Source organism: Lolium rigidum, chromosome 2 (assembly GCF_022539505.1).
Source record: "Lolium rigidum isolate FL_2022 chromosome 2, APGP_CSIRO_Lrig_0.1, whole genome shotgun sequence".
In the NCBI taxonomy this organism is placed as follows: domain Eukaryota; kingdom Viridiplantae; phylum Streptophyta; class Magnoliopsida; order Poales; family Poaceae; genus Lolium; species Lolium rigidum.
This window is the reverse complement of record NC_061509.1, coordinates 142892166-142917869: the sequence shown is the minus strand read 5'-3', so window position 1 is coordinate 142917869 and position 25704 is coordinate 142892166. Positions and strand designations below refer to the sequence as shown.

At 47.4% G+C, this 25704-nt stretch overlaps 1 protein-coding gene across 2 annotated transcripts; it reads right to left on the bottom strand.

The window, feature by feature from the left end:
- Positions 1–10554: 10554 nt before the first annotated feature.
- LOC124687375 lies at positions 10555–12482 on the bottom strand. 2 transcript variants are annotated; one of them, XM_047221167.1, is made up of 3 exons: positions 12220–12482; positions 10872–12081; positions 10555–10729 (listed from the first exon to the last, which is right to left on the bottom strand). In XM_047221167.1, exons 1-3 carry the CDS (start codon positions 12480–12482, stop codon positions 10613–10615), a joined length of 1590 nt encoding a protein of 529 aa, XP_047077123.1. In that variant the 3' UTR covers positions 10555–10612. The 2 variants fall into 2 exon arrangements, with proteins under 2 accessions (XP_047077123.1, XP_047077122.1); XM_047221166.1 differs by having other exon boundaries at positions 10872–12482.
- Positions 12483–25704: the final 13222 nt, after the last annotated feature.

Genomic DNA, 25704 nt, shown 5'->3' with positions numbered 1-25704 from the left:
GGAGGAAGCGGCCCGGCGGGAGGTCAAGGAAGCCGAGTGCTGGGAGCTCTACGCCCAGGCCCGCCAGGCGCGACGGGAGGAGGAGGAAGCGCGCGGCGGGAGGAGGCCAGATGCCGCGCCGACGAGGAGCGCCGCGAGGAGCAGCGGCGGCAGGAGGCCAGGCGCCGCGCGGAGGAGCAGCGGCGCCAGGAGGCCAGGCGCTGCACCGGCGGGAGAGGAGCAGCGCCTCGGGGAGGAGGCGGCGCTCCGTGCGCCGCCGCATCCTCGGGTGGCTCCGGACCCCCACTCGGCCTGGGAGGAGGGCCTGTGGTCTCCGTGGCCGGAGTCCCCGGCGCGGTCGAGCCACAACAGTGCCTCGCCGCCCGGGGACGTCGTCCACGACGACGACGACACCGACGACGCCCACAGGGGCTAGGCGGCGCATCGGCGGCCACTGCGCCGCCGACCAAATCCTAATAGAGGGTTTTTAGTTTAAATTTAAAAGCCCATATAGGGGCTTCTTTTGTTAGTTATTTGCCCAAAATAGGGCTATGTACAAATTTGCCCAAAATAGGGCATATGTTTAATCAAATTTCGTTTAAATTTGCCATTTTTCTTTTGTTTTGGTGTTTCTCCGATTATGCGCTGCGTCCACGCGTTGGGCGCAGCGCACGACCCAAACGGACATGCGGACGCGGATCGCTGTCCGCGTGTCCGCTAGGCCACCCAAACGACCCAAAACGGACGGCCCAACGCGTCCGTTTGGGTCGCGCGGTTGGAGATGCCCTAAGGAGACATGAAAAGTCCCTTAGAGAATATGGTGCCCCTTCGGCACATGATATAAATATTATATTAATCCTGAACTTCTAATTATGTTACATGAAAGAACTTCTGAAGGACGAAGAGACGAGGATCCGACCCGTCATCTAAAGGAACTAGATGACACCCCGCGCGTTGCTGCGGAAAATTATATACAAAACAATAATAACAAAATATATTAAAAATAACGATAAAATTAAAGCAGAAACTAAATAAATAGAGGGACACATTTGTTATTTGTGCTATATAACATGGCGTGCTAGTACCAAGAAATCAGCGTAGACAACTGATCTGGCCACTTTTTAAAAATCTTACTATGAAGAATCAGTAATTCAATGTAACATGGGAAAAACATGATATTTCTTTTTGACGATGGAAAAAAACATGACATTATGATTATGATTATAACATGTGAGCTATTTTATCAATGTGTATATTTTAGTCTAACCACGCAACACTTCGAATTTATGTACGTGAATCAGATAAAGCTTCTCATGTGGTGTTGTGTCATGTATGCTATAGTAGGACAGACATATGGGGATTTTGTTTGTGACACACTTGCCGGTTAAAATGGACATAATCATAGCTTGTGGGCATAACCGAGAATTAAATATCATTCAATATTGTAGATTTCGAAACAACATAACAATCATGGGTAGATGTGAGACATAAAGAATGGCACTTTCACCTGAAGTTGCTGAACATTGTATACATATATCCCATAGTGCTGAATTTAAGTTAAGCTGCAACTTGGAACGTACCAAAACTATAAAATTAACACATGCAAGAGGTGAAAGTACGTTTTGGTTTTGCAGGAAGAAAGACGACCTCCAAACATTTGTTAGACACCACATTCAGAATAATAAGGGATAAAGGAAGATTGAACAAAGTGTTTCGCAAAATAAGTGAAAAATGAAGACACGGCAAGACTTTCAGTCTCGTCTTAGAAACCCTTAGAGTGGAAATGTGCAGTAATATTGCGGATGAGGATAAACTTCTTACCCTCCACAGAAAAAAAAAACTCCTCTTTTCAGCTACTACCCAGGTCCCCCCTTCAGATATATGGGAGCACTGAAGGTGTAGTCCACTATGCCAATCTTTTCAGAATTGTAGCTCGTTTCTATTTCTAGATAAATACAATTATTTCATTGAAATGATATATGAACTTTTACATTGACTACACCCTTCTATATGACAGCATAACATGTTGAAAGTTTACACAGTAAAAGAAGTCAACCAAGCAAACAGTTGGGCCAAAATTTTAGCAAGTCCAACCACAATGTAATTTGAGACTGAATGGCTTCTATATTCTTTGGTCATGTCATATACTCCAATTACAAAGTCTTTCTCTAAGATAGTATTTGTAGGCGTCCAAGAATTCAAGCTATGGATAATGCATTTTTATGACTTCATGCTCTGACTCGTGCATTCATTCCCAGATCAGAGCCAAATGTGATCTTGGAGACTCGTTCACTGCTTCAATAATAATGATAATCCATATATCTGTCTTAGGTAGCAGGAATAATGCAACAGAAGATGCTTAGTCAATCCAGTGAAACATGCCACTGAAATGAAATTGATCAATCGGATCATCTCATGTAGATTGTAAAGTTCAGAAGCGCAACAAAATGATAGAAGAACAACTACTATGAATAAAGTAAAAATAAACTACAGATGATCTGGCAGGAAATTACTTCAAACACATGAGCTATAATCCCCCGCGAGGATTTTCGTGTAGAAGTATGAAGCCATCCATATGGCCATATAATCTATCTGGTAAACAATAATTTATTTTTTTACCTGAAAAAAAAGGAATGAAATTGTTTCCCCATCCGACTTTAGAATCTTAAATATGGCAAATTTTTGCCTGAAAGATTTGCATGGAACACGTACTGGTCCCTTTTATTTCATGCCTGATAGACTGATACAATGCATTGATCTTGTGGATTGATAATTTTTGAGGCAACATATGGCACCATTACACCATGATACGTTACAATCATGACCTTTGAGGTTATTTCCGAGGCAATGTTCAATGAAATCAACAGATCGGCATAACGAACAAATCGGAAAACACCTGTAGTGCAAGAGATAAACGACACAAAAGAAAGGAAGAGGAAAAGAGGAACTAAGAGCATCTCCAACAGGCGCGCTAAAACAGCCGCGCGGCAAAAAAACTACCGATTTGGCGCGCGTGGGCGGCTCGCGCGCAGCTCCAGCGGACGCGGGAAAAAAGCGCGAGCGCTAAAAAATTTGCAGCGCGTCCGCGTTTGCGCTACCCCGCGCGGGAGAATTGCCGCGTCCGCTGCCGCGCGCGCTATAAACGCGACACGCGCGAACGCGCCAACCGCCTGAACATTCCACGCGTCTGCGCTCTCTCCCTCTCTCTCTCTCTCCCGTCGACGCTCCGCCTCCGCGCCGACGCGATCTCTCCCCCTCCCGCCGACGCTCCGCCTCCACGCCGCCGACGATGCCTCCGCGCCGCCGCCCCGCCTCCGGCTACCACGGTCTTCGGGCGCGGCCGAGCGGCCGGTTCGACGCGGAGATCCGCTCCGGCGACGAGCGGATCCGCCTCGGCACCTTTGACACAGCGCACGAGGCGGCGCGGGCGTACGACGCCGTCGCGTGGCGTCTCGGCCGCTCCCGGCGGTCGATGAATTTTCACGACGTCTACACGCGGGAGCAGGCGGAGATGCTCGCGCCGCCGCCGCCCGTCATCACGCAGGAGCAGCAGCGTCGGCAACGGGAGTTGGAGCAGCGCCTCCTCATCGCGGAGCGCGACGAGGCGCTGCGTCTCGAGTGGGCGCGCCGCTTCCCCGAAGACGTCGCCGCCACGGAGGCCTTCTACGCGCAGAAGGAGGAGGAGAAGGCGGCGCTCAAGGCGAAGAAGAAGGCGAGCCGCGAGAAGCGCCGCGCCGAGTCCGCCGCGAGGAAGGCGGCGAGGGCCGAGAAGGCGGCGAGGAAGGAGGAGGAAAAGAAGAAGGGCGCAGGGCCGTCGACGATCGTTCTGTCCTCCTCCTCCTCCTTCGAGTGGACGTCGACGCCGGTGTCGGAGACGACTCCGAGCACCCACTCGTCGGACTTCGATTGGGACTCCTCCGAGTAGCTTTAGATTTTCATTTTCGACTTCTATGTCGCGCTGTATCGTTGAACTTTTTAATTATATTCGTATTTTCGATCAAATTTTCATCGTTCGTTTGATTAATTTTGAAAAAACGGTCGAAACGCGCTGCAAAATACAGCCTCCGGCGGAGGTGTTTTTTTTCCGCACCAACGCGCGCTGCAAAATACAGCCTCCGGCGGGGGAAAAATCGGTATCACGCGCGCCAGCGGTTTGCAGCGCGCCGAAACGGAGGTTTAGCGCGCCGCGTTTTAGCGCGCCTGTTGGAGATGCTCTAACGAAGGATGCGGGCGCGGGAGGCTGGGTTTGTAGTCTTGGACTCTTGGTGAGGGACCGTCTGATCCGAGTCAGCGGATGCCTCACGGGGTCTTGATTCTTGCGCAGGAGAGAGATCTCGCGAAGAACAGTACCTCATGTGACGGGCTGTCTTGTGTGATTGGTCATAAGAGTTGTTCCATGGATCCATGGATGCCTACGGCTTTGGGCAGAGGGACAATCTGCAAGCCCGATGTCTTTTAAATGAGGAGAAGAGGAAGATGAACGTGAATCAATCAAAGACTTTTGATTACTTGCGTTACTGGAAGCGCAGAAGATGGGTTGTGATAATCAATTGAGAAGGCGAAAGAAGCGAGGCGCGCTCGGAAAAAAAAAGCGAGATTAAACGGTGAATGGGTGGGGAGGAGGGAGGACGGAAGGACGCGGCCGGAAGATGAACAGCGGTTCTTTCTTTTCGAGTACACGCTGAGCGTCGAGGGAGTCGGCAGTCGCTGCGAGGCCAGGAGCGAGTTGGGAATCGAGGTTGCAGCCCACGAATGCAATGCCAGCCCACTTCGGTCAAGCCCACGTAGGAAAAATCGACGAGACGCCATGCGAGGGACCTATGGGGTGTAAAAAAATAAGGTGACGTGGCTTCACCGGAAGACAGCAAAATGGGGCCAGCTATTTAGAAATAGAAGTCATAAGAGTTGTTCCATGGATCCATGGATGCCTACGGCTTTGGGCAGAGGGACAATCTGCAAGCCCGATGTCTTTTAAATGAGGAGAAGAGGAAGATGAACGTGAATCAATCAAAGACTTTTGATTACTTGCGTTACTGGAAGCGCAGAAGATGGGTTGTGATAATCAATTGAGAAGGCGAAAGAAGCGAGGCGCGCTCGGAAAAAAAAGCGAGATTAAACGGTGAATGGGTGGGGAGGAGGGAGGACGGAAGGTCGCGGCCGGAAGATGAACAGCGGTTCTTTCTTTTCGAGTACACGCTGAGCGTCGAGGGAGTCGGCAGTCGCTGCGAGGCCAGGAGCGAGTTGGGAATCGAGGTTGCAGCCCACGAATGCAATGCCAGCCCACTTCGGTCAAGCCCACGTAGGAAAAATCGACGAGACGCCATGCGAGGGACCTATGGGGTGTAAAAAAATAAGGTGACGTGGCTTCACCGGAAGACAGCAAAATGGGGCCAGCTATTTAGAAATAGAAGATTTGTTCACCTATGTAAAACATTTGGACCAAGAAGTTTAGAAAGGGAGTATACTCTTCTTAAACTATTTTGGTGGTCCCTCAGAGGTATAGCTTTTGATTGGTTTAGATCCCTTGCTCATCATTGCATAACCACTTAGAAAGGGAGTATACTCTTCTCAGACTATTCCGTTGGTCCCTTAAAAAGAATTAATATTTTTCTTCCGGTATTTGACATTAGGACACTGTGAAAGTATCTTGTATTCGAGTCTTCTTTCAAACTGAACTGGACCTTAGACTTCTGATACGATTTTAGCTCCTCTTCTCCGATTAGGCGAGCCATTTAATTGCGCATTGTATTGAATTTTGAGTTCAATCTCTTGCATAAATAGGGGTCGCACCACCGCGATAGCCTTCAACTCATCAATCAAAGATGATAAGCGAAGCTTTTCATTTCTTAACAAACCTGAAAAGTGACGTGCCCATCCACCAAGGTATTTACGTGTAGCGTGTAATTTATTATTCCACATTTAAATGTAATTCGTACCAGCAACAAGTTGCTCCCACACATCCTTAACCAAATTATTTCATTTGATGATGTAGTAAGTAGTTTAAGTAGCGCTTTCGTTCGTTGTCAAACTCTATGCAGTACCTTCATTTTGGTGTTTTCTAAAACTGTGACGGTTTCTTTGATAAAAACCAAAGAGGAGGGCTTGTTGCATTTACAAAGTACATGAAAACACTATGAACAATTATGGTATGAAATCATTGGGCAATATCGAATCAATGATCGATATCAAACCAAGTACATATATTTGATATCGTAGATGTTGAATTTTCTTTACATACTTGATCGATCTTTACATAGTTTGATTTTCATCAAAACAATGCATATTATCTTTTGGCATAGAGGAAGTAGTATATGATGTATCGAAGTAGTACTAAGGTAGCCACCACCTGTAGCGTGATGTGATTGTAGAGTGATAGTGATGAAAACTCATCGGCCAGTGTCAGCATATTTACTAGGTACTCCCTCCGGTCATTTTTAATCGACGCAGAGGAGTTCAGTGCATGCGCATATATTAGTTCAGTGACCGTAGTACTACCTTTCTTATGGTTTGTACCCCCTCCCGCTTGGTTCACCCGCACAAACAGTCCAATACCCAACAAAGTGGTAAGTTCAAATTTTCTGAAGAATGTTTGTTAAGACATTTTAGTCAACACGTTGTTGGATGAACACCACAACCAGATGCACCTTGCGTGACTCCTGTGCCTTGTCCGAAAATGGTAGAGACATACATGCTAGAACGGTTCGTTTCTGTTGAATTATCCCCTTAAGTTCATTTGTTTGGTACCTGGCAGTGTCCACATCTGAAGTTGTTGTTCCGTTTGTTATGTTTGGCAAACGTCGCTTTTAATTCCCAAATTTTGCAAATAGTTTTCCTCCAGTATGATAAATCATTTCTATTATTAGACGTACGCTCATACTTAGCTGTGTGTCCCGATCAGTTTTGCTGTTGACTAGTATTTATCGTAAGATTCTAGGCATCTACCGGCTACCACCCGTGTTGCAATTCATCAATCATTCTAGATTGCTCGCAAAACCAACCATGTTAGAGCAACTCTAACAGAGCCCCTATTTATCGGAACTGAAAAAGCGAGTTCAGTCTCCCGAAAAACAATTTGGTTGCGGATTTAGCGATGGCGCAGAACAGAAACCGAAAAGGTGAACCGAACTCGATGAAATCAAACGTCGCGGGAAACCAAATTTGCGATCGCACTCGATTTCATCGAATGAAGCTAAATTCATTCATAATTTGTACAATACTAGGCAAAATACATGCATATTGCACGTACATTACGATATAGGCACCTAAATTAAACTAGAATTAGTCCCCGGAGTGACTATACTATCACCGGGGAGCTAAACGTAGCCGGCGGAGGGTTTTTGCTCGCCGGTCTTCCTAGGCGACGACGACCGCCGCCTCGGAGGTGCTCCCGCACGCTTGAGGCCACCCGGCGGCGTCGTCGGCGGCGTCGCCGTGCGGGGGCAGCGCCGGCAGAGGAGGGCTGCACGCCGCGGCAGCGGGGGACGCCTCGGCTTTTCCTTCCGCCGCCTCCTCCGCGCGCGCAGCGAGGTACGCCATCATCTCCGGCCACTTCCGGCCGGCCCTCCTCCATGCGCCGATGGAGCGCCTACGCCTGCCGAGCTCCGGCGACGCCCGTGCACCCGGCGGACGCCGAGTGCACCTTCCGGCGCCGGATCGGCCACCTCCCCTACCCACGCGTCTAGCACGCGTCATTCCGGATGGAGGGGAGCTGGCCGAAGCGGCGGCGCGGCCTCGGAGCGGCCGGAATCGCTCGTCGGAGCGGGGAACTGGCGGCGGCGGCGGGAGACGAGCGGCGGAGGGGAGTAGGGTTTGCGAACCGAACTCCCCTCCGCGAACCCTTTTAATAGGGGGCGCCCGCTCGATTTCTCGGGCCCCTGAACTTCGTTTACGGGCCGGCCCATGTATTCGGGCGCTGATCTGCGCGCGTTTCGGCCCGAACCCGTAAATCCGCCGGAAAAGTTCAGTTCCGGCGGGATTTACGGGCTCTGTTAGAGATGCTCTTACCATATTGGATCATTTCTCCCTATTCTTCCATTTTCCTTGTAACTCTACCTTCCAAACATTACGGTGCCGACAGGTAAGTGTTTTTTTTTTGAGGTCTAAAGAGCTTCAATTATATCAAAACAGGTGATCGATTACAATCTAATAGCATAGCTTCAGCTATACGTTCAGGGAAATAATTCTTCCAAACACACCCAACACCTAAATGCCTAACATAGGCCATGCACTGGTGCACCGAATAATTTTAAGCTCTCATAGATAAAACAAACTTCCATCTTGGGCAAAATCAGAATAGATGCTTCTCAGATGTGTTGCCGATTCCTGTCCCTTTTGCTGTTCTTTTACCACATTGGCACAATCAGATTGCAAGATAATAGGTGAATTACTCCATTCATTAGCTAATTTAGCACCATCAATAAGGGCTCGAGCTTCAGCCTCCTTTGCACTATTACAACTTGCAAGAACGTTTTCCAATGCGAAATTTTGACAGATCAGACCACCTGCCCCAGCGAAATGTCAGAAAGGACCACCTCTGAGTGCAAATGTCAAAACTACCGTGGCGGCACGCTGGCCGCGACGCCGGGTGGTGGGCCCTGCCGCCACCGGCTGTGGCGGCACGCTGACGTGGCAACATGCCACCACCGGCTGTGGCGACACGCTGATGTGGCCTGACATGCCACGTCAACGTGCCGCCACAGCCGGTGGCGGCATGTTGCCACGTCAGCGTGCCGCCACCGGCAGGGCCCACCACCTGGCGTTTGTCCAACGTGCCGCCACCACTCACGGCGGCAAGTCCTGCCGCCACCGGCTACGGCGGCATGTGCGACGTGTCGCTTGGCCAGCGTGCCGCCACAGTAGTTTTGACATTTGCACTCAGAGGTGGTCTTTTCTGGCATTTCATTGGGGCTGGTGGTCTGATCTGTTAAAATTTCCCCCGATGCAGCCACAACATGTCCATGATGGTCTGTAATAACAGTACATGTTGCTCCTTTTCCAGTATCTTGATTTTATAACTACACACGCCAAGTCGCCAATGCATGTTCCAAACTATTGCGGCCAATATTATTCATAAGAGATGTATATTTTTGTTTGTATTAGTAGAATGCATCAAAATCGCAACCAGCAAAAACTAAGAAAAATCCGCAAAAGAAACAAGGCTATAACAAAAGGTAGGAAAAATTGGCAAAAGAGTAATTTTTGTATCTAACAAACACATGACGTGAAAAACACAGGCAAGCTAATATTTGAGTCTGCCATGAAATCTTACTGAACTACGTTGATTATGTTTGGGCGAATCAGTTGCGCGGGGAGATTAGTTCCTTTTGTATGATTGACACTTTTAATTGTTAGGTTATTTGACAATTTTCAAGTGAGTTTAATTACTAAAAATATCATTAGAAAACACTAGCAAACTTAATTATATGCAGACAAGAAAGCACAATTGTAGTCGAAATAAGACGGTTCAGTCGGTTGTTAGCCGGGTGTGAAGAACTTGAACAACAGAGAGAAGTTGCGCGCTATCTAAAAATCTTATGGCCCACCTTCGGATGCAGGATCTCAACGGACGGGGTTTCGGAGGCGCTGTTCTCCTAATGGTCGTGCAGTTAGAACTGATGGGGAGAGAGAGACATAATGGATGAATGCACACAAAAGCTGTTATGTTTGCTGGATGTGGGAGACACTTGGCCGAACCACATCGACACGCGGCAAGGGAAGACTCTGGAAGCCACGTACACACCCAGCCGGTTCACCCAGCAAAAATTATCCTTCCACGAAGCTGGTTTCGAAAATCGAGTCACGACGCGACGCGTGGCGAGGCGGGCGACGAAGGTGGAGTGCATGCGTACTCTTTCTCTTATATGAAACAAGTGCCCTTATAAGCTGATCCAACCAGCTGCCATAGTATTGGGCCTTGAAATTCTAGAAATTGTAGGTTACATAGGCTACTTAAATAGGCTGCAGGCCATCTGCATCAAATATTACTTTTTTGTAAAATTTCTATCTTTGATTGAACGGGGCAAAAAATTATTTTGTCTCCGTTTCAAAAAGAAAAAAATGTTACAGCAGCAAACGAAAAGTGTTTTGGCGAGTGATACTAGGAACAGAAATGTAAACTAATTTATTTGCTTTAGCATTATCTTCGCTCTATTGCATACGAACTTATAGATAGGACCCAGTGAAAGAACGAAATATGGTTCCAGACTTCCAGTTGGCCTTTGCTTATGCTGGAAGTGGAGTGTGCACAGCTTACCTCGAATCTATTGGTATCTTCACCTTTCTAAGTTCACGAAGATACTTAAATTTATTGTCACTTCTTTTGGTTGTGCTCGTCATGGCACACTTAATCTGCAATTTTGTTAATCGTTTAGGAAAAGAAACACTAACGGGCTATCTCATCCACAGTCAGTGCATGCTACATTTTGCTAGTTGGTATATCAAGTTCAGATTTGAATGGCTACAATGTCGAAAACACACGCAGCACTAGCAGAGTTCTTCTGGACTAACGCTCAGTGTGCAGCTACTAGACATCCAAGTACTATTACTATCTTACAGGTATGGGAATACAGGAGAAGAGAACTGAAATTTTATCACCTATGCAATTCTGTCTATTTGAGTCAATGAATGAATGGATTTATACTTGGCTGAACTCCCAGTCATTGCACACACCCACGTCTATGGTCATCGTCTTGTTCCTGTCCCCTTCTTTCCTCGGAGAGGACAGCACCCTGCAACAATTCCGCATCGGCGACTGCAAATTCCGGTAGATTAGCAGTCAGTATTACTAACAGTAGTCGCAGGACCAGAACAATGTAATAACAATGCTTTGAACATTTGAATCTGAATTCGAAATGCTCAGTTGACAAAACAAGACAGAGCACGGTGAAGATTACCCTGTCCCATAACCCGGGGTCAGGCTTCTTGAGCACGATGATGGTGTCCAGCAGCGCGTCCGGGTCGGGGATGTTCCACCGGCACGGCGGTCGTAGCTCGTTGCGGTGGCGCCACCGCTGGTACCTCGTCACGGTGGTCTCCCCTGTGCGCACCACCGTGCGGCGCGCCGACGCCAGGTAGTAGAGCGCGGGTTTCTCGCACTGGTTGCGAGCCAGGGGCCTCGTGTTGAACGCGTGCGACTTGTAGTCGGCGCGCCGGTACCAGTTGAGGAACGTCCGCGCCGGCATCTCCATCTCCCTCGCCGGCATCACGCCCCTCGCCACCGTCACCACGAACCCCCACGCCACCGACACCGTCCACCGGCTGGCCGCGTCGTAGCATATCGACTGCTGCATCACCCCCGCCGAGTCCAGCATCACCGGCCCGTCGAACAGCCTCCGCAGCGCCGCCTGGCGCGACCGCACGTTGGGGAACAGCGGCCGCACCACGTCGAGGTGGTGCAGCGACACGAGCGGCGCCACCGGGTGGGCGGCGAGGAGGCCCAGGAGGTCCCCGTACACGTCGTACTGGTGGAACCCCGCGTGCCTCGTGAGCGGCACGCCCAACTCGGCCATGCACGCCTGGATCCGGTCGTCGCTGCCGTAGAGCGACGGGTACCGGCGGATGCAGGCGTCCTGCATCCGCTCCAGCCTCGCCGCCAGAGGCTGGCTGATGGCGAAACCGCCGCCGCCGAACGCCATCCCGTACGAGAAGAAGATGTTCTGCAGGTGGCTCTCGGAGGGGGAGCCGATGTAGTAGGGCTGCCGGTGGTCGAGCCTCCCGAGAACGGCGAGGAGGTTGTCCGGGAGGAAGATCGTGTCATCGTCGCCCATGACGAACCAACGCACGTCTGGGAGCCCGAGGCGGAATGTCTCGGAGACGATGCGGGAGATGCGGATCGCGGAGCGGTGGCCGCGTCGGTGCGTGTAAGGGAAGCCAGAGGTGTCCGAGGAGATCTTGATGGCCGGCAGCCCCGCCGGCACGCTAGACTCCCGCACGCCGCGGTCGAGCCACACGAACCCCCGCATGCCCGAGTTAGGGCGCCACCAGATCTTGATGTACTCTTTCCGCTTCTCCCACAGGCGCGCCGACGCCGCGATGCCGAACACCACGTGCTGCAGCGTCGTTGCTGTCGTTGACACCGTGGCCGTGGCGGGTGCCGGAGGCGGCCTCGCCGTGGGCACCGTGACTGTGGCGGGTGGCTGCGGCGGTACCTTCGCCAATACCGTGATCGTGGCGGGTGGCGGCGGTGTCGTCGCCCTCAACACCGTGATCGTGGCGGGTGGCGGCGGTGTCGTCGCCCTCAACACCGTTACCGTGGCAGGTGGCGGCGGCGGCGGCGGCGGCGTTGATGAGGTATTTTTGTGGGTGGTGACGTGGGAGAAGGAGGCGGTGGCGACAACGCGACCAAGATCAGGCGGGCAGGATGGTGTGGAGGAGAGGATGGCGTGGAGGGCGTAGAGAATGTACATGACGGTGAGAGGGAAAAGCAAGAGGAGGACGTAACGGAGGAAGGAGGTCGCCAGGGTCTCCTTGCCGCCGCCGGGGCCTGCCCCGGCGGCGGCCTTCATTGTCCGCGCCGTCTCTGGACGCCGTTACATGTATCCTCCCCTGCCCGTACTGATGATCCTCGTAGCCGCCGTCGTTGTCGGCTTCTCTGGAGGCGGGCGGCGAAATGGATCGTACTCGTTGGGGGAAATTTTGACGGGAGAACAAGGCGGGATCGAGCTCGCCGGGATTGCGGGCTCTGCCGCGCGCGTCGTTGGGATGAGCGGTTCAGCTCCTCGTCTCCGTTCATTTCAGCAATTTTCTCTCTTCTTGTTGCGGTCGCTGTGCTTTGCGTGCCTGCCAGCGTGCGCGCATGGATCGGATGCTATCGTGTATTGTGGAGGTGGGTTTAGTTTCTTGGGCCGATTCATCAGTCCAATCGACGGTCTCTGTTGCCCGGAGAATTCGACGGCACACAGCGCCAGTCACAAAATTGTGTTTATTTTTATGTTCTTAGAGCAACTCGAGCATATCCCGATAATTTGAACCCGGATATCTTAGATGGGGGAGCTGGATATGTGTTTTCCGGTATGTGGAGTCGTGCGCCCGAGACACTGCAAAACATACTAATATGTTTTTGAAAATTAAACAAGTTCACCGTCGCAAGTTCGCGGGAGATTTTGCACTACACGAGTTCATCATCAACATAGTTTCAATACATAAGCTCATCACTTACAAAAATTAAGGAAGATCTAGATCTAACCCTAAGTGGACCGCAGGCGGCGGCGACAACACTTCAACGACGACCAAAAGACGATGTCGCTCAATTAAAAATGCAGCGTCAGCGGCGCTAACTATGCGCGGGACGCGGCGGAAGCAACTAGCCCGGGGGCCAAAATGCGGTTGCACTTCACTATGCGGATCTTCGGGGGGGGGGGGATATCACGTGGCTGGTGGATATGTAGTTGACAAGTGACTACCTCAACAAGGTCATCAACTTCTACCACGTGATTCGGACGTGTTCACTGCTTGCAACTCGCTTGTGATCTTGGTTTATACACAGTAAAAATTTGGTCCATGTAACGGGTTCCGCAACAATCTTCACTCCTAAGTGGGTTTAGTGTTGACAATATTTTATTAGGGGCTAGTTGTGCTTTTGAGTTATACAAAAGCACTTCGCTGCCACCATCACTAGTAGAGAATAGCTTACAGGGGACCGTCAATTGGTAGCGTGCCGCTATAGGACAACGCCACTTTTAATATCAGATGTGTGGTTATATCTCTGATACGTCCCAAACGTATCTATAATTTCTTATGTTCCATGCTACTTTTATGATGATACTCACATGTTTTATACACATTATATGTCATTATTATGCATTTTCCGGCACTAACCTATTGACGAGATGCCGAAGAGCCAGTTGCTGTTTTCTGCTGTTTTTGGTTTCAGAAATCCTACAAAGGAAATATTCTCGGAATTGGACGAAATCAACGCCCAGGGTCCTATTTTTCCACGAAGCTTCCAGAAGACCGGAGAAGTAACGAAGTGGGGTCACGAGGTGGCCACACAACAGGGCGGCGCGGCCTGGGCCCTGGCCGCGCGGCCCTGTTGTGTGGGTTCCTCGTGACGCCCCCTGACCTACCCTTCCGCATACTTAAAGTCTTCGTCGCGAAACCCCCAGTACCGAGAGCCACGATGCGGAAAAACTTACAGAGACGCCGCCGCCGCCAATCCCATCTCGGGGGATTCAGGAGATCGCCTCCGGCACCCTGCCGGAGAGGGGAATCATCTCCCGGAGGTCTCTTCATCGCCATGATCGCCTCCGGATCGATGTGTGAGTAGTCCACCCCTGGACTATGGGTCCATAGCAGTAGCTAGATGGTTGTCTTCTCCTCATTATGCTATCATGTTAGATCTTGTGAGCTGCCTATCATGATCAAGATCATCTATTTGTAATGCTACATGTTGTGTTTGTTGGGATCCGATGAATATTTAATACTATGTCAAGTTGATTATCAATCTATCATATATGTTATTTATGTTCTTGCATGCTCTCCGTTGCTAGTAGAGGCTCCGGCCAAGTTGATACTTGTGACTCCAAGAGGGAGTATTTATGCTCGATAGTGGGTTCATGCCTCCATTAAATCTGGGACAAGTGACGAGAAAGTTCTAAGGTTGTGGATGTGCTTGTTGCCACTAGGGATAAAACATCGGTGCTTTGTCTAAGGATATTTGTGTTGATTACATTACGCACCATACTTAATGCAATTATCTGTTGTTTGCAACTTAATACCGGAAGGGGTTCGGATGATAACCTGAAAGTGGACTTTTTAGGCATATCACTAGTAGGAAAACCCTTATAGGCAGAGCTTAGTTCTGTGGCGCACCACTGAAAATGCGCCACAGAATGTTATTTTGTGGCGCACCATGCTATGTGCGCCACAGAAATAGCTTAATTTTGTGGCGCACCGCCGACGGTTGCGCCACGAAATTGTATGGGGCCCACATCCTGCCACCACCAATTATTAGTGTAGGTATTTCTGTGGCGCACATGTCATGCTGCGCCACAGAAATAACTCTTTCTGTGGCGCACGTGCTTCGGTGCGCCATAGAAGTAATTGATTCTGTGGCGCACTTGCTCTGGTGCGCCACAGAATTAAGGTAACTTATATCATCTCGCCCGTGCCCTCCCCCACCTGTTCACCTCTCCCCTCTCCCCTCTCCCCTCTCCTCCGATCCGCCGCGCGCCACCATGGTCGTCGCCATCGCCGTCGCCGCCGCCTTCCTCCGCGAGGGCCGCATGCCGCCACGGTCCTCCCATACCCGCCACCTGCAGCACAAGCTACCGCTACGGCGAGGAGGGGCCGCCGCGAGGAGGGGCCGCCGTCGCGTGAAGGTGGAGGAGCCGCCGCGTCCTCCTCCTCCTCCACCGCTGCCGTCATCGTCAACCTCCTCCTCCACCCCTGTCGTCGGTGAACTCTCTCCCTCCCCTCCCTCTTCCTCTCCCGCGCGAGCACAAAGTGCTCGACGAAATGCTCGTGCTTCTAGGTTGTGCTTGATGATGCTCTGGATGCATTGCTGTTGCTCTGGATGCATTGATGTTGTTGCTCTGGATGCATTGTCTGCTAGTTTCTTTGATTCGGTGATGCTTGCTCATGTGTAGTATCTCGAATAAATTACTTTGTTGCCTCGCATATGGATAGTTTCATTTGGAGTGACATGCTATATTGGCTCTATATATATCTGCTCCAAAGGTTCCATTTGGAGCCTGGATTGCTAGTGGTTAGTATATTGTTATGCTTGCTAATAAAAAGGTGTTGGTTATTGTCAACTTATATCACTTGCTATGCTCGTGTGGCTTACAGGATCATATGTACCTGTTGTTTGTGGAGGTTTACTGCCACTTGTTATTGATGAACCATGTGATGGTAATGATTCAATTTAATTCAATGATGTTAATTTGATTTCCATCCTTTGTTGGAAATAAATCCATGTCTGAACCTGTACAAGGTAATGAAGACTTGCTCACTTGGTATTGCTTGCCAGTTGGACATTTGGTTGGTTTTGATGCTACTGGTTCATTTAAATGCATGAAATGCTACTATGGTATGCTACTGTGGTATCCTTGTGAAGAAAATGATGGATTCTTGTGAGCTTATGGTATGCTACTATGCTACTGTGGTATCCTTGTGAAGATTTACTTGATGGATTCTTGTGAGCTTATGGTATGCTACTATGCTTATAATGCTATGATTAGTGGGGATGCTTACTGGATCATGTGCATATAGTTCATATAGTTCCCTAAAAAGAAAGAATGCTCCCTGGCCGGATGCTTGATGTCTTGGCTCAGCCAATGATACAAAGGCTGAGGCAAAAACTTGGATAAGAACGAGATACTAAAATGTGTGATTTAAATGGAATGCTTATGATGGTATACTAAAATAGAGATATTCACATTAGGGAATCATGTAAATGAATGCCACTGTGGTATCCTTTTCTTGTTGGCTTTGATGAAAATAGAGATATCCACAGTAGGGGATCATGTAAATGAATGCCACTGTGGTATCCTTTGAAGAAAATGGACTGTTTCTGATGGTTTTAAAAGGCTAGGTGGTGCTAGGTGATTAAGTTGGCTACCAAGACTTGTCTCATCTGGTTAGTTGGGATATGCTATGTGTTGTTGCTTGTTTAGGCATATCTATCACTTCATTGGATTTACTCGGTTCTTGATTGGCCTCTCTTTTGCCGGCATCACTTGGTCTATACCAAGTGATGAATAATCCCTTTGGAGCATCTCGCTCCATGCATGCTATGTGTGTTTGAGCATCTTGACTTATGTCACCATGGTTGCTCGGTTTGGTGGTGTTTTTGTACTTGTCGATGATTAGATGGTTGGTTGATCACTCGTACACTCCGGGTGTCGCTAGTGAGCCTGGTGTGATGGCACAAATATCAATCTCTTGTGCATCCTACCTGGCCTCACTAACGCCATCCCGGGATGTTCATATTTGTTTCGACCAACAAAGTATGAGGCATTCCATTTAGTTCATACTAGCTACTTCTTAATTGCATTGGCCTTTCTTCCATTCTAGTGCCGATGATTAAATTGTTTGGTCACTTGTACACTCTGGGGTGGGGCCATTGAGCCTGGTGCGATGGCACAAATATCAATCTCTTGTGCATCCTACCCGGCCTCGCCGACCCCATCCTCGAATGTTAATATTTCTTTCGACCAAGAAAGTATGAGGCATATGATATCTAGTTGAGATACCACTTGGCTCTTTCTTCCATTTTAGTGCCGATGATTAGAATGTTTGGTCACCTATACGCCGCAATATACTTTGTAGACGGGCCCACCTTTCCCCGGCCGCCGTTCGTTGAACGAGTCCTTGACGAGACAACAACGCCGACATGTCTCTTCGGCGCGGAACCACGCCGGTCCCAGCCGTCTCCCTTGTGGCCGTGTCTCTGCGCTCGCGCTTTTCTCCATGGCCGGACCACGATTGGACTCACCGGGGGAATAATGATAATCGCCATCACCACTATCGTCAGAGTCCACAGGTGTAGAGTACTTTGCAGCAGATGCCACTTTTCTTCTCTCGTCGTCTAGTGAACGAGTTCTTGATGCAAAGACCGTGCCGGCCTCTGGGCAGGCCGGCACGGTCTTTGCATCAAAGACTCGTTCACTGCACGGCGAGGGAAGAAAAGTGGCATCTGCTGCAAACTGCTATGCTCCTGTGGAGTCTGGCGATAGTGTTGATGGCGATTATCATTATTCCCCGGTGAGTCCAATCGTGGTCCGGCCATGCGAAGAGCGCAGGAGACGCGGCCACAAGGGAGGCGGCTGGGACTGCCGTGGTTCTGCGCCGGAGAGCGGATCGGCGTTGTTGTGTCGTTAAGGACCCGTTCACGGAACGGCGGCCGGGGAAAGGGGACCCTTGCGCAAAGTATACTTGCGGTGTATACCGCAACTATGGTTTCCGACCATAGTATTTGTGTTGACCAATAATGTATGAGGCACTTATTCCATTTTGTCATTCCATTTGCTTTGAGATTTTCAAAATGCCGATGATTAAAATGTTTGGTCCCCGTACACTTGGGGGTGGCGTAAGTGAGCTCGGTAAGATAGCACAAATATCAATCTCTTGTGCATCGGACTTGGTCTCACTTACGCCATCCCTGAATGTTAATATTTGTGTTGACCAACAATGTATGAGGCATTTATTCCATTTCTCTTGTGCATCGGACTTGTTGGTCTCACTTTCTTCCATTTTCATCATAGTAGGAACTGGATATGAAGACCCCGATGCAAGCGAGCCTGGTGGATAGAGATGAGGGAGCAAAGGAGGAACCGGATGAAGACTACTTTGTATCTCGAAATTATGAAATTTGTATGAATTAAGAGTTGTATGCAAAACATTTGACACTTAATTGCCACTATATATGTATCTCGATCGGGCTCTAAGTAATGTGATGATGATGTCTAAGTTATATCTGTGCAATGTACATGATATTTATATTATATCTGAATGTTGCTGTATATAACTCTGTATCTCCGTATATTCTTGTGTATAAGCCGCATGTGTATAACAGGCAGCACAAAATCGAGTATAATACAAGCAATTTCTGTGGCGCACTGAAAACCAATTCTGTGGCGCACACTTTTCTGTGGCGCACCTAGGAACACGTGCGCCACAGAAACCTTAATTCTGTGGCGCATGGGAAGGTGCGCCACAGAAACCTTATTTTTGTGACGACGTTTCTGTGGCGCACCTCCCATGCGCCACAGAATCCATTTTTGGTGCGCCACTGATGAGGCTTTTCCTACTAGTGATAGATGCATGCTGGATAGCGGTCTATGTACTTTGTCGTAATGCCCTGATTGAATCTCATAGTACTCATCATGATATATGTATGTGCATTGTTATGCCTTCTTTATTTGTCAATTGCCCAACTGTAATTTGTTCACCCAACATATGTTTATCTTATGGGAGAGACACCACTAGTGATCTGTGGACCCCGGTCCTATTCTTTACATCTGAAATACAATCTACTGCAATACTTGTTCTTTACTGTTCTTCGCAAACAATCATCATCATCCACACTATACATCTAATCCTTTGTTACAGACAAGCCGGTGAGATTGACAACCTCACTCGTTACGTTGGGGCAAAGTACTGTGATTGTGTTGTGCAGGTTCCACGTTGGCGCCGGAATCCCTGGTGTTGCGCCGCACTACACTCCTCCACCAACAACCTTCAACGTGCTTCTTGGCTCCTACTGGTTCGATAAACCTTGGTTTCTTACTGAGGGAAACTTGCTGCTGTGTGATACGTCTCCGACGTATCGATAATTTCTTATGTTCCATGCCACATTATTGATGTTATCTACATGTTTTATGCACACTTTATGTCATATTCGTGCATTTTCTGGAACTAACCTATTAACAAGATGCCGAAGTGCCGATTGTCTGTTTTCTGCTGTTTTTGGTTTCAGAAATCCTAGTAAGGAAATATTCTCGGAATTGGACGAAATCAAAGCCCAGGGGCCTATTTTCTCACAAAGCTTCCGAAGTCCGAAGGAGAGACGAAGAGGGGCCACGGAGGGGCCACACCCTAGGGCGGCGCGGCCCCCCTTGGCCGCGCGGCCCCGTGGTGTGGGGCCCCCGTGCCGCCTCTTGACCTGCCCTTCCGCCTATAAAAAGTCTCCGTGACGAAACCCCCGGTACCGAGAGCCACGATACGGAAAACCTTCCGGAGACGCCGCCGCCGCCGATCCCATCTCGGGGGATCCAGGAGATCGCCTCCGGCACCCTGCCGGAGAGGGGAATCATCTCCCGGAGGACTCTACGCCGCCATGGTCGCCTCCGGTGTGATGTGTGAGTAGTCTACCCCTGGACTATGGGTCCATAGCAGTAGCTAGATGGTTGTCTTCTCCCCATTGTGCTATCATTGTCGGATCTTGTGAGCTGCCTAACATGATCAAGATCATCTATCTGTAATTCTATATGTTGCGTTTGTTGGGATCCGATGAATAGAGAATACTTGTTATGTTGATTATCGAAGTTATATCTATGTGTTGTTTATGATCTTGCATGCTCTCCGTTATTAGTAGATGCTCTGGCCAAGTTGATGCTAGTAACTCCAAGAGGGAGTATTTATGCTCGATAGTGGGTTCATGTCTCCGTGAATCTGGAGGAGTGACAAGAACCACTAAGATTACGGATGTGCTGTTGCCACTAGGGATAAAACATTAGTGCTATGTTCAAGGATGTAGTCACTAGTTACATTACGCGCAATACTTAATGCAATTGTCTGTTGTTAGCAACTTAATACTGGAGGGGGTTCGGATGATAACCTGAAGGTGGACTTTTTAGGCATAGATGCAGTTGGATGACGGTCTATGTACTTTGTCGTAATGCCCAATTAAATCTCACTATACTCATCATGATATGTATGTGCATGGTCATGCTCTCTTTATTTGTCAATTGCCCAACTGTAATTTGTTCACCCAACATGCTTGTTCGTCTTATGGGAGAGACACCTTCGGTGAACTGTGGACCCTGGTCCAATTCTCTTTACTCGAAGTACAATCTACTGCAATACTTGTTCTACTTGTTTTCTGCAAACAATCATCTTCCACACAATACGGTTAACTCTTTGTTACAGCAAGCCGGTGAGATTGACAACCTCACTCGTTTCGTTGGGGCAAAGTACTTTGGTTGTGTTGTGCAGGTTCCACGTTGGCGCCGGAATCACTGGTGTTGCGCCGCACTACATCTCGCCGCCATCAACCTTCAACGTGCTTCTTGACTCCTACTGGTCCGATTAAACCTTGGTTTCTTACGAGGGAAACTTGCCGCTGTGCGCATCACACCTTCCTCTTGGGGTTCCCAACGGACGTGCCAACCACACGCATCAAGCAAATTTCACGGCGCCGTTGCCGGGGAGATCAAGACACGCTGCAAGGGGAGTCTCCACTTCTCAATCTCTTTACTTTGTTTTTGTCTTGCTTAGTTTTATTTACTACTTTGTTTGCTGCACTAAATCAAAATACAAAAAAATTAGTTGCTAGTTTTACTTTACTTGCTATCTTGTTTTCTATATCAAAAACACAAAAAAAAAATTAGTTACTTGTTTTACTTTACTTAATATCATGCATGTTTTTATTTCACTAGTTAAGCATAATGGAAAACAACAAAAATATGAGAGATCTTTATGAACTTTATCTTGAATTAGGACATGATGTGTTTGAAGAGAGAATTAAAAAACCCATGGAACTTTATATGCATGCTAATGGGAATGTTATTACTATGGATGCTTTGAACACCATTGTTCTAAATGCTATGGAAAATTCTAAGCTTGGGGAAGCTGGCTCTGATGAGCATGATCTTTTTAGTCCCCCAAGCATTGAGGAGAAAATTTTCTTTTATGATTACAATATGCCTCCTATATATGATGATAGCCACTTTGTTGAATTTGCTCCCACTACAACTAATAAAATTGATTATGCTTACGTGGAGAGTAATAATTTTATGCATGAGACTCATGATAAGAATGCTTTATGTGATAGTTACATTGTTGAGTTTGCTCATGATGCTACTGAAAATTATTATGAGAGAGGAAAATATGGTTGTAGAAATTTTCATGTTACTCAAACACCTCTCTATGTGCTGAAATTTTTGAAGCTACACTTGTTTTATCTTCCTATGCTTGTTACTTTGCTCTTCATGAACTTGTTTATTTACAAGATTCCTATGCATAGAAAGCATTTTAGACTTAAATGTGTTTTGAATTTGCCTCTTGATGCTCTCTTTTGCTCCAAATACTATTTCTTGCGAGTGCATCATTACAACTGCTGAGCCCATCTTAATGGCTATAAAGAAAGAACTTCTTGGGAGATAACCCATGTGTTATTTTACTACAGTACTTTGTTTTTATTTTGTGTCTTGGAAGTTGTTTACTACTGTAGCAACCTCTCCTTATCTTAGTTTTGTGTTTTGTTGTGCCAAGTTAAGCCGTTGATAGAAAAGTAAGTACTAGATTTGGATTACTGCACAGTTCCAGATTTCTTTGCTGTCACGAATCTGGGTCCACCTCCCTGTAGGTAGCTCATAAAATTAAGCCAATTTACGTGCATGATCCGCAGATATGTACGCAACTTTCATTCAATTTGAGCATTTTCATTTGAGCAAGTCTGGTGCCATTTTAAAATTCGTCAATACGAACTGTTCTGTTTTGACAGATTCTGCCTTTTATTTCGCATTGCCTCTTTCGCTATGTTGGATGAATTTCTTTGATCCATTAATGTCCAGTAGCATTATGCAATGTCCAGAAGTGTTAAGAATGATTGTGTCACCTCTGAATATGTCAATTTATATTGTGCACTAACCCTCTAATGAGTTGTTTCGAGTTTGGTGTGGAGGAAGTTTTCAAGGATCAAGAGAGGAGTATGATGCAACATGATCAAGGAGAGTGAAAGCTCTAAGCTTGGGGATGCACCCGGTGGTTCACCCCTGCATATATCAAGAAGACTCAAGCGTCTAAGCTTGGGGATGCCCAAGGCATCCCCTTCTTCATCGACAACATTATCGGGTTCCTCCCCTGAAACTATATTTTTATTCCATCACATCTTATGTGCTTTTTCTTGGAGCGTCGGTTTGTTTTTGTTTTTTGTTTTATTTGAATAAAATGGATCCTAGCATTCACTTTATGGGAGAGAGACACGCTCCGCTGTAGCATATGGACAAGTATGTCCTTGGTTTCTACTCATAGTATTCATGGCGAAGTTTCTCCTTCGTTAAATTGTTATATGGTTGGAATTGGAAAATGATACATGTAGTAATTGCTATTAATGTCTTGGGTAATGTGATACTTGGCAATTGTTGTGCTCATGATTAAGCTCTTGCATCATATGCTTTGCACCCATTAATGAAGAAATACATAGAGCATGCTAAAATTTGGTTTGCATATTTGGTTTCTCTAAGGTCTAGATAATTTCTAGTATTGAGTTTGAACAACAAGGAAGACGGTGTAGAGTCTTATAATGTTTTCAATATGTCTTTTATGTGAGTTTTGCTGCACCGGTTCATCCTTGTGTTTGTTTCAAATAAGCCTTGCTAGCCTAAACCTTGTATCGAGAGGGAATACTTCTCATGCATCCAAATACTTGAGCCAACCACTATGCCATTTGTGTCCACCATACCTACCTACTACATGGTATTTTCCGCCATTCCAAAGTAAATTGCTTGAGTGCTACCTTTAAAATTCCATCATTCACCTTTGCAATATATAGCTCATGGGACAAATAGCTTAAAAACTATTGTGGTATTGAATATGTAATTATGCACTTTATCTCTTATTAAGTTGCTTGTTGTGCGATAACCATGTTCACCGGGGACGCCATCAACTATTCATTGTTGAATTTCATGTGAGTTGCTATGCATGTCCGTCTTGTCTCGAAGTAAGAGAGATCTACCACCATATGGTTAAGCATGCATATGTTAGAGAAGAACATTGGGCCGCTAACTAAAGCCATGCTCCATGGTGGAAGTTTCGAGTTTTGGACAACAATCCTCAAATCTCAAATGAGAAAATTATTAATTGTTGGTATATGCTTATGCATAAAAGAGGAGTCCATTATCTGTTGTCTATGTTGTCCCGGTATGGATGTCTAAGTTGAAGAATAATCAATAGCGAGAAATCCAATGCGAGCTTTCTCCTTAGACCTTTGTACAGGGCGGCATAGAGGTACCCCTTTGTGACACTTGGTAAAAACAATGCATTGTGATGATCCGGTAGTCCAAGCTAATTAGGACAAGGTGCGGGCACTATTAGTACACTATGCATGAGGCTTGCAACTTATAAGATATAATTTACATGATGCATATGCTTTATTACTACCGTTGACAAAATTGTTTCATGTTTTCAAAATCAAAGCTCTAGCACAAATATAGCAATCGATGCTTTTCCTCTATGGAGGACTATTCTTTTACTTTCAATGTTGAGTCAGTTCACCTATCTATCTCCACCTCAAGAAGCAAACACTTGTGTGAACTGTGCATTGATTCCTACATATTTGCTTATTGCACTTATTATATTACTCTATGTTGACAATATCCATGAGATATACATGTTACAAGTTGAAAGCAACCGCTGAAACTTAATCTTCTTTTGTGTTGCTTCAATGCCTTTACTTTGAATTATTGCTTTATGAGTTAACTCTTATGCAAGACTTATTGATGCTTGTCTTGAAGTGCTATTCATGAAAAGTCTTTGCTATATGATTCACTTGTTTACTCATGTCATATACATTGTTTCGATCGCTGCATTCACTACATATGCTTTACAAATAGTATGATCAAGATTATGATGGCATGTCACTCCGGAAATTATCCGTGTTATCGTTTTACCTCGCTCGGGACGAGCGAGAACTAAGCTTGGGGATGCTGATACGTCTCCGACGTATCGATAATTTCTTATGTTCCATGCCACATTATTGATGTTATCTACATGTTTTATGCACACTTTATGTCATATTCGTGCATTTTCCGGAACTAACCTATTAACAAGATGCCGAAGTGCCGATTCTTGTTTTCTCGCTGTTTTTGGTTTCAGAAATCCTAGTAAGGAAATATTCTCGGAATTGGACGAAATCAAAGCCCAGGGGCCTATTTTCTCACGAAGCTTCCAGAAGTCCGAAGGAGAGACGAAGAGGGGCCACGGAGGGGCCACACCCTAGGGCGGCGCGCCCCCCTTGGCCGCGTGGCCCTGTGGTGTGGGGCCCCCGTGCCGCCTCTTGACCTGCCCTTCCGCCTATAAAAAGTCTCCGTGACGAAACCCCCAGTACCGAGAGCCACGATACGGAAAACCTTCCAGAGACGCCGCCGCCGCCGATCCCATCTCGGGGGATCCAGGAGATCACCTCCGGCACCCTGCCGGAGAGGGGAATCATCTCCCGGAGGACTCTACGCCGCCATGGTCGCCTCCGGTGTGATGTGTGAGTAGTCTACCCCTGGACTATGGGTCCATAGCAGTAGCTAGATGGTTGTCTTCTCCCCATTGTGCTATCATTGTCGGATCTTGTGAGCTGCCTAACATGATCAAGATCATCTATCTGTAATTCTATATGTTGCGTTTGTTGGGATCCGATGAATAGAGAATACTTGTTATGTTGATTATCGAAGTTATATCTATGTGTTGTTTATGATCTTGCATGCTCTCCGTTATTAGTAGATGCTCTGGCCAAGTTGATGCTAGTAACTCCAAGAGGGAGTATTTATGCTCGATAGTGGGTTCATGTCTCCGTGAATCTGGAGGAGTGACAAGAACCACTAAGATTACGGATGTGCTGTTGCCACTAGGGATAAAACATTAGTGCTATGTTCAAGGATGTAGTCACTAGTTACATTACGCAATACTTAATGCAATTGTCTGTTGTTAGCAACTTAATACTGGAGGGGTTCGGATGATAACCTGAAGGTGGACTTTTTAGGCATAGATGCAGTTGGATGACGGTCTATGTACTTTGTCGTAATGCCCAATTAAATCTCACTATACTCATCATGATATGTATGTGCATGGTCATGCTCTCTTTATTTGTCAATTGCCCAACCGTAATTTGTTCACCCAACATGCTGTTCGTCTTATGGGAGAGACACCTCTAGTGAACTGTGGACCCCGGTCCAATTCTCTTTATCGAAGTACAATCTATCGCAATAATTGTTCTACTCGTTTTCTGCAAACAATCATCTTCCACACAATACGGTTAACTCTTTGTTACAGCAAGCCGGTGAGATTGACAAC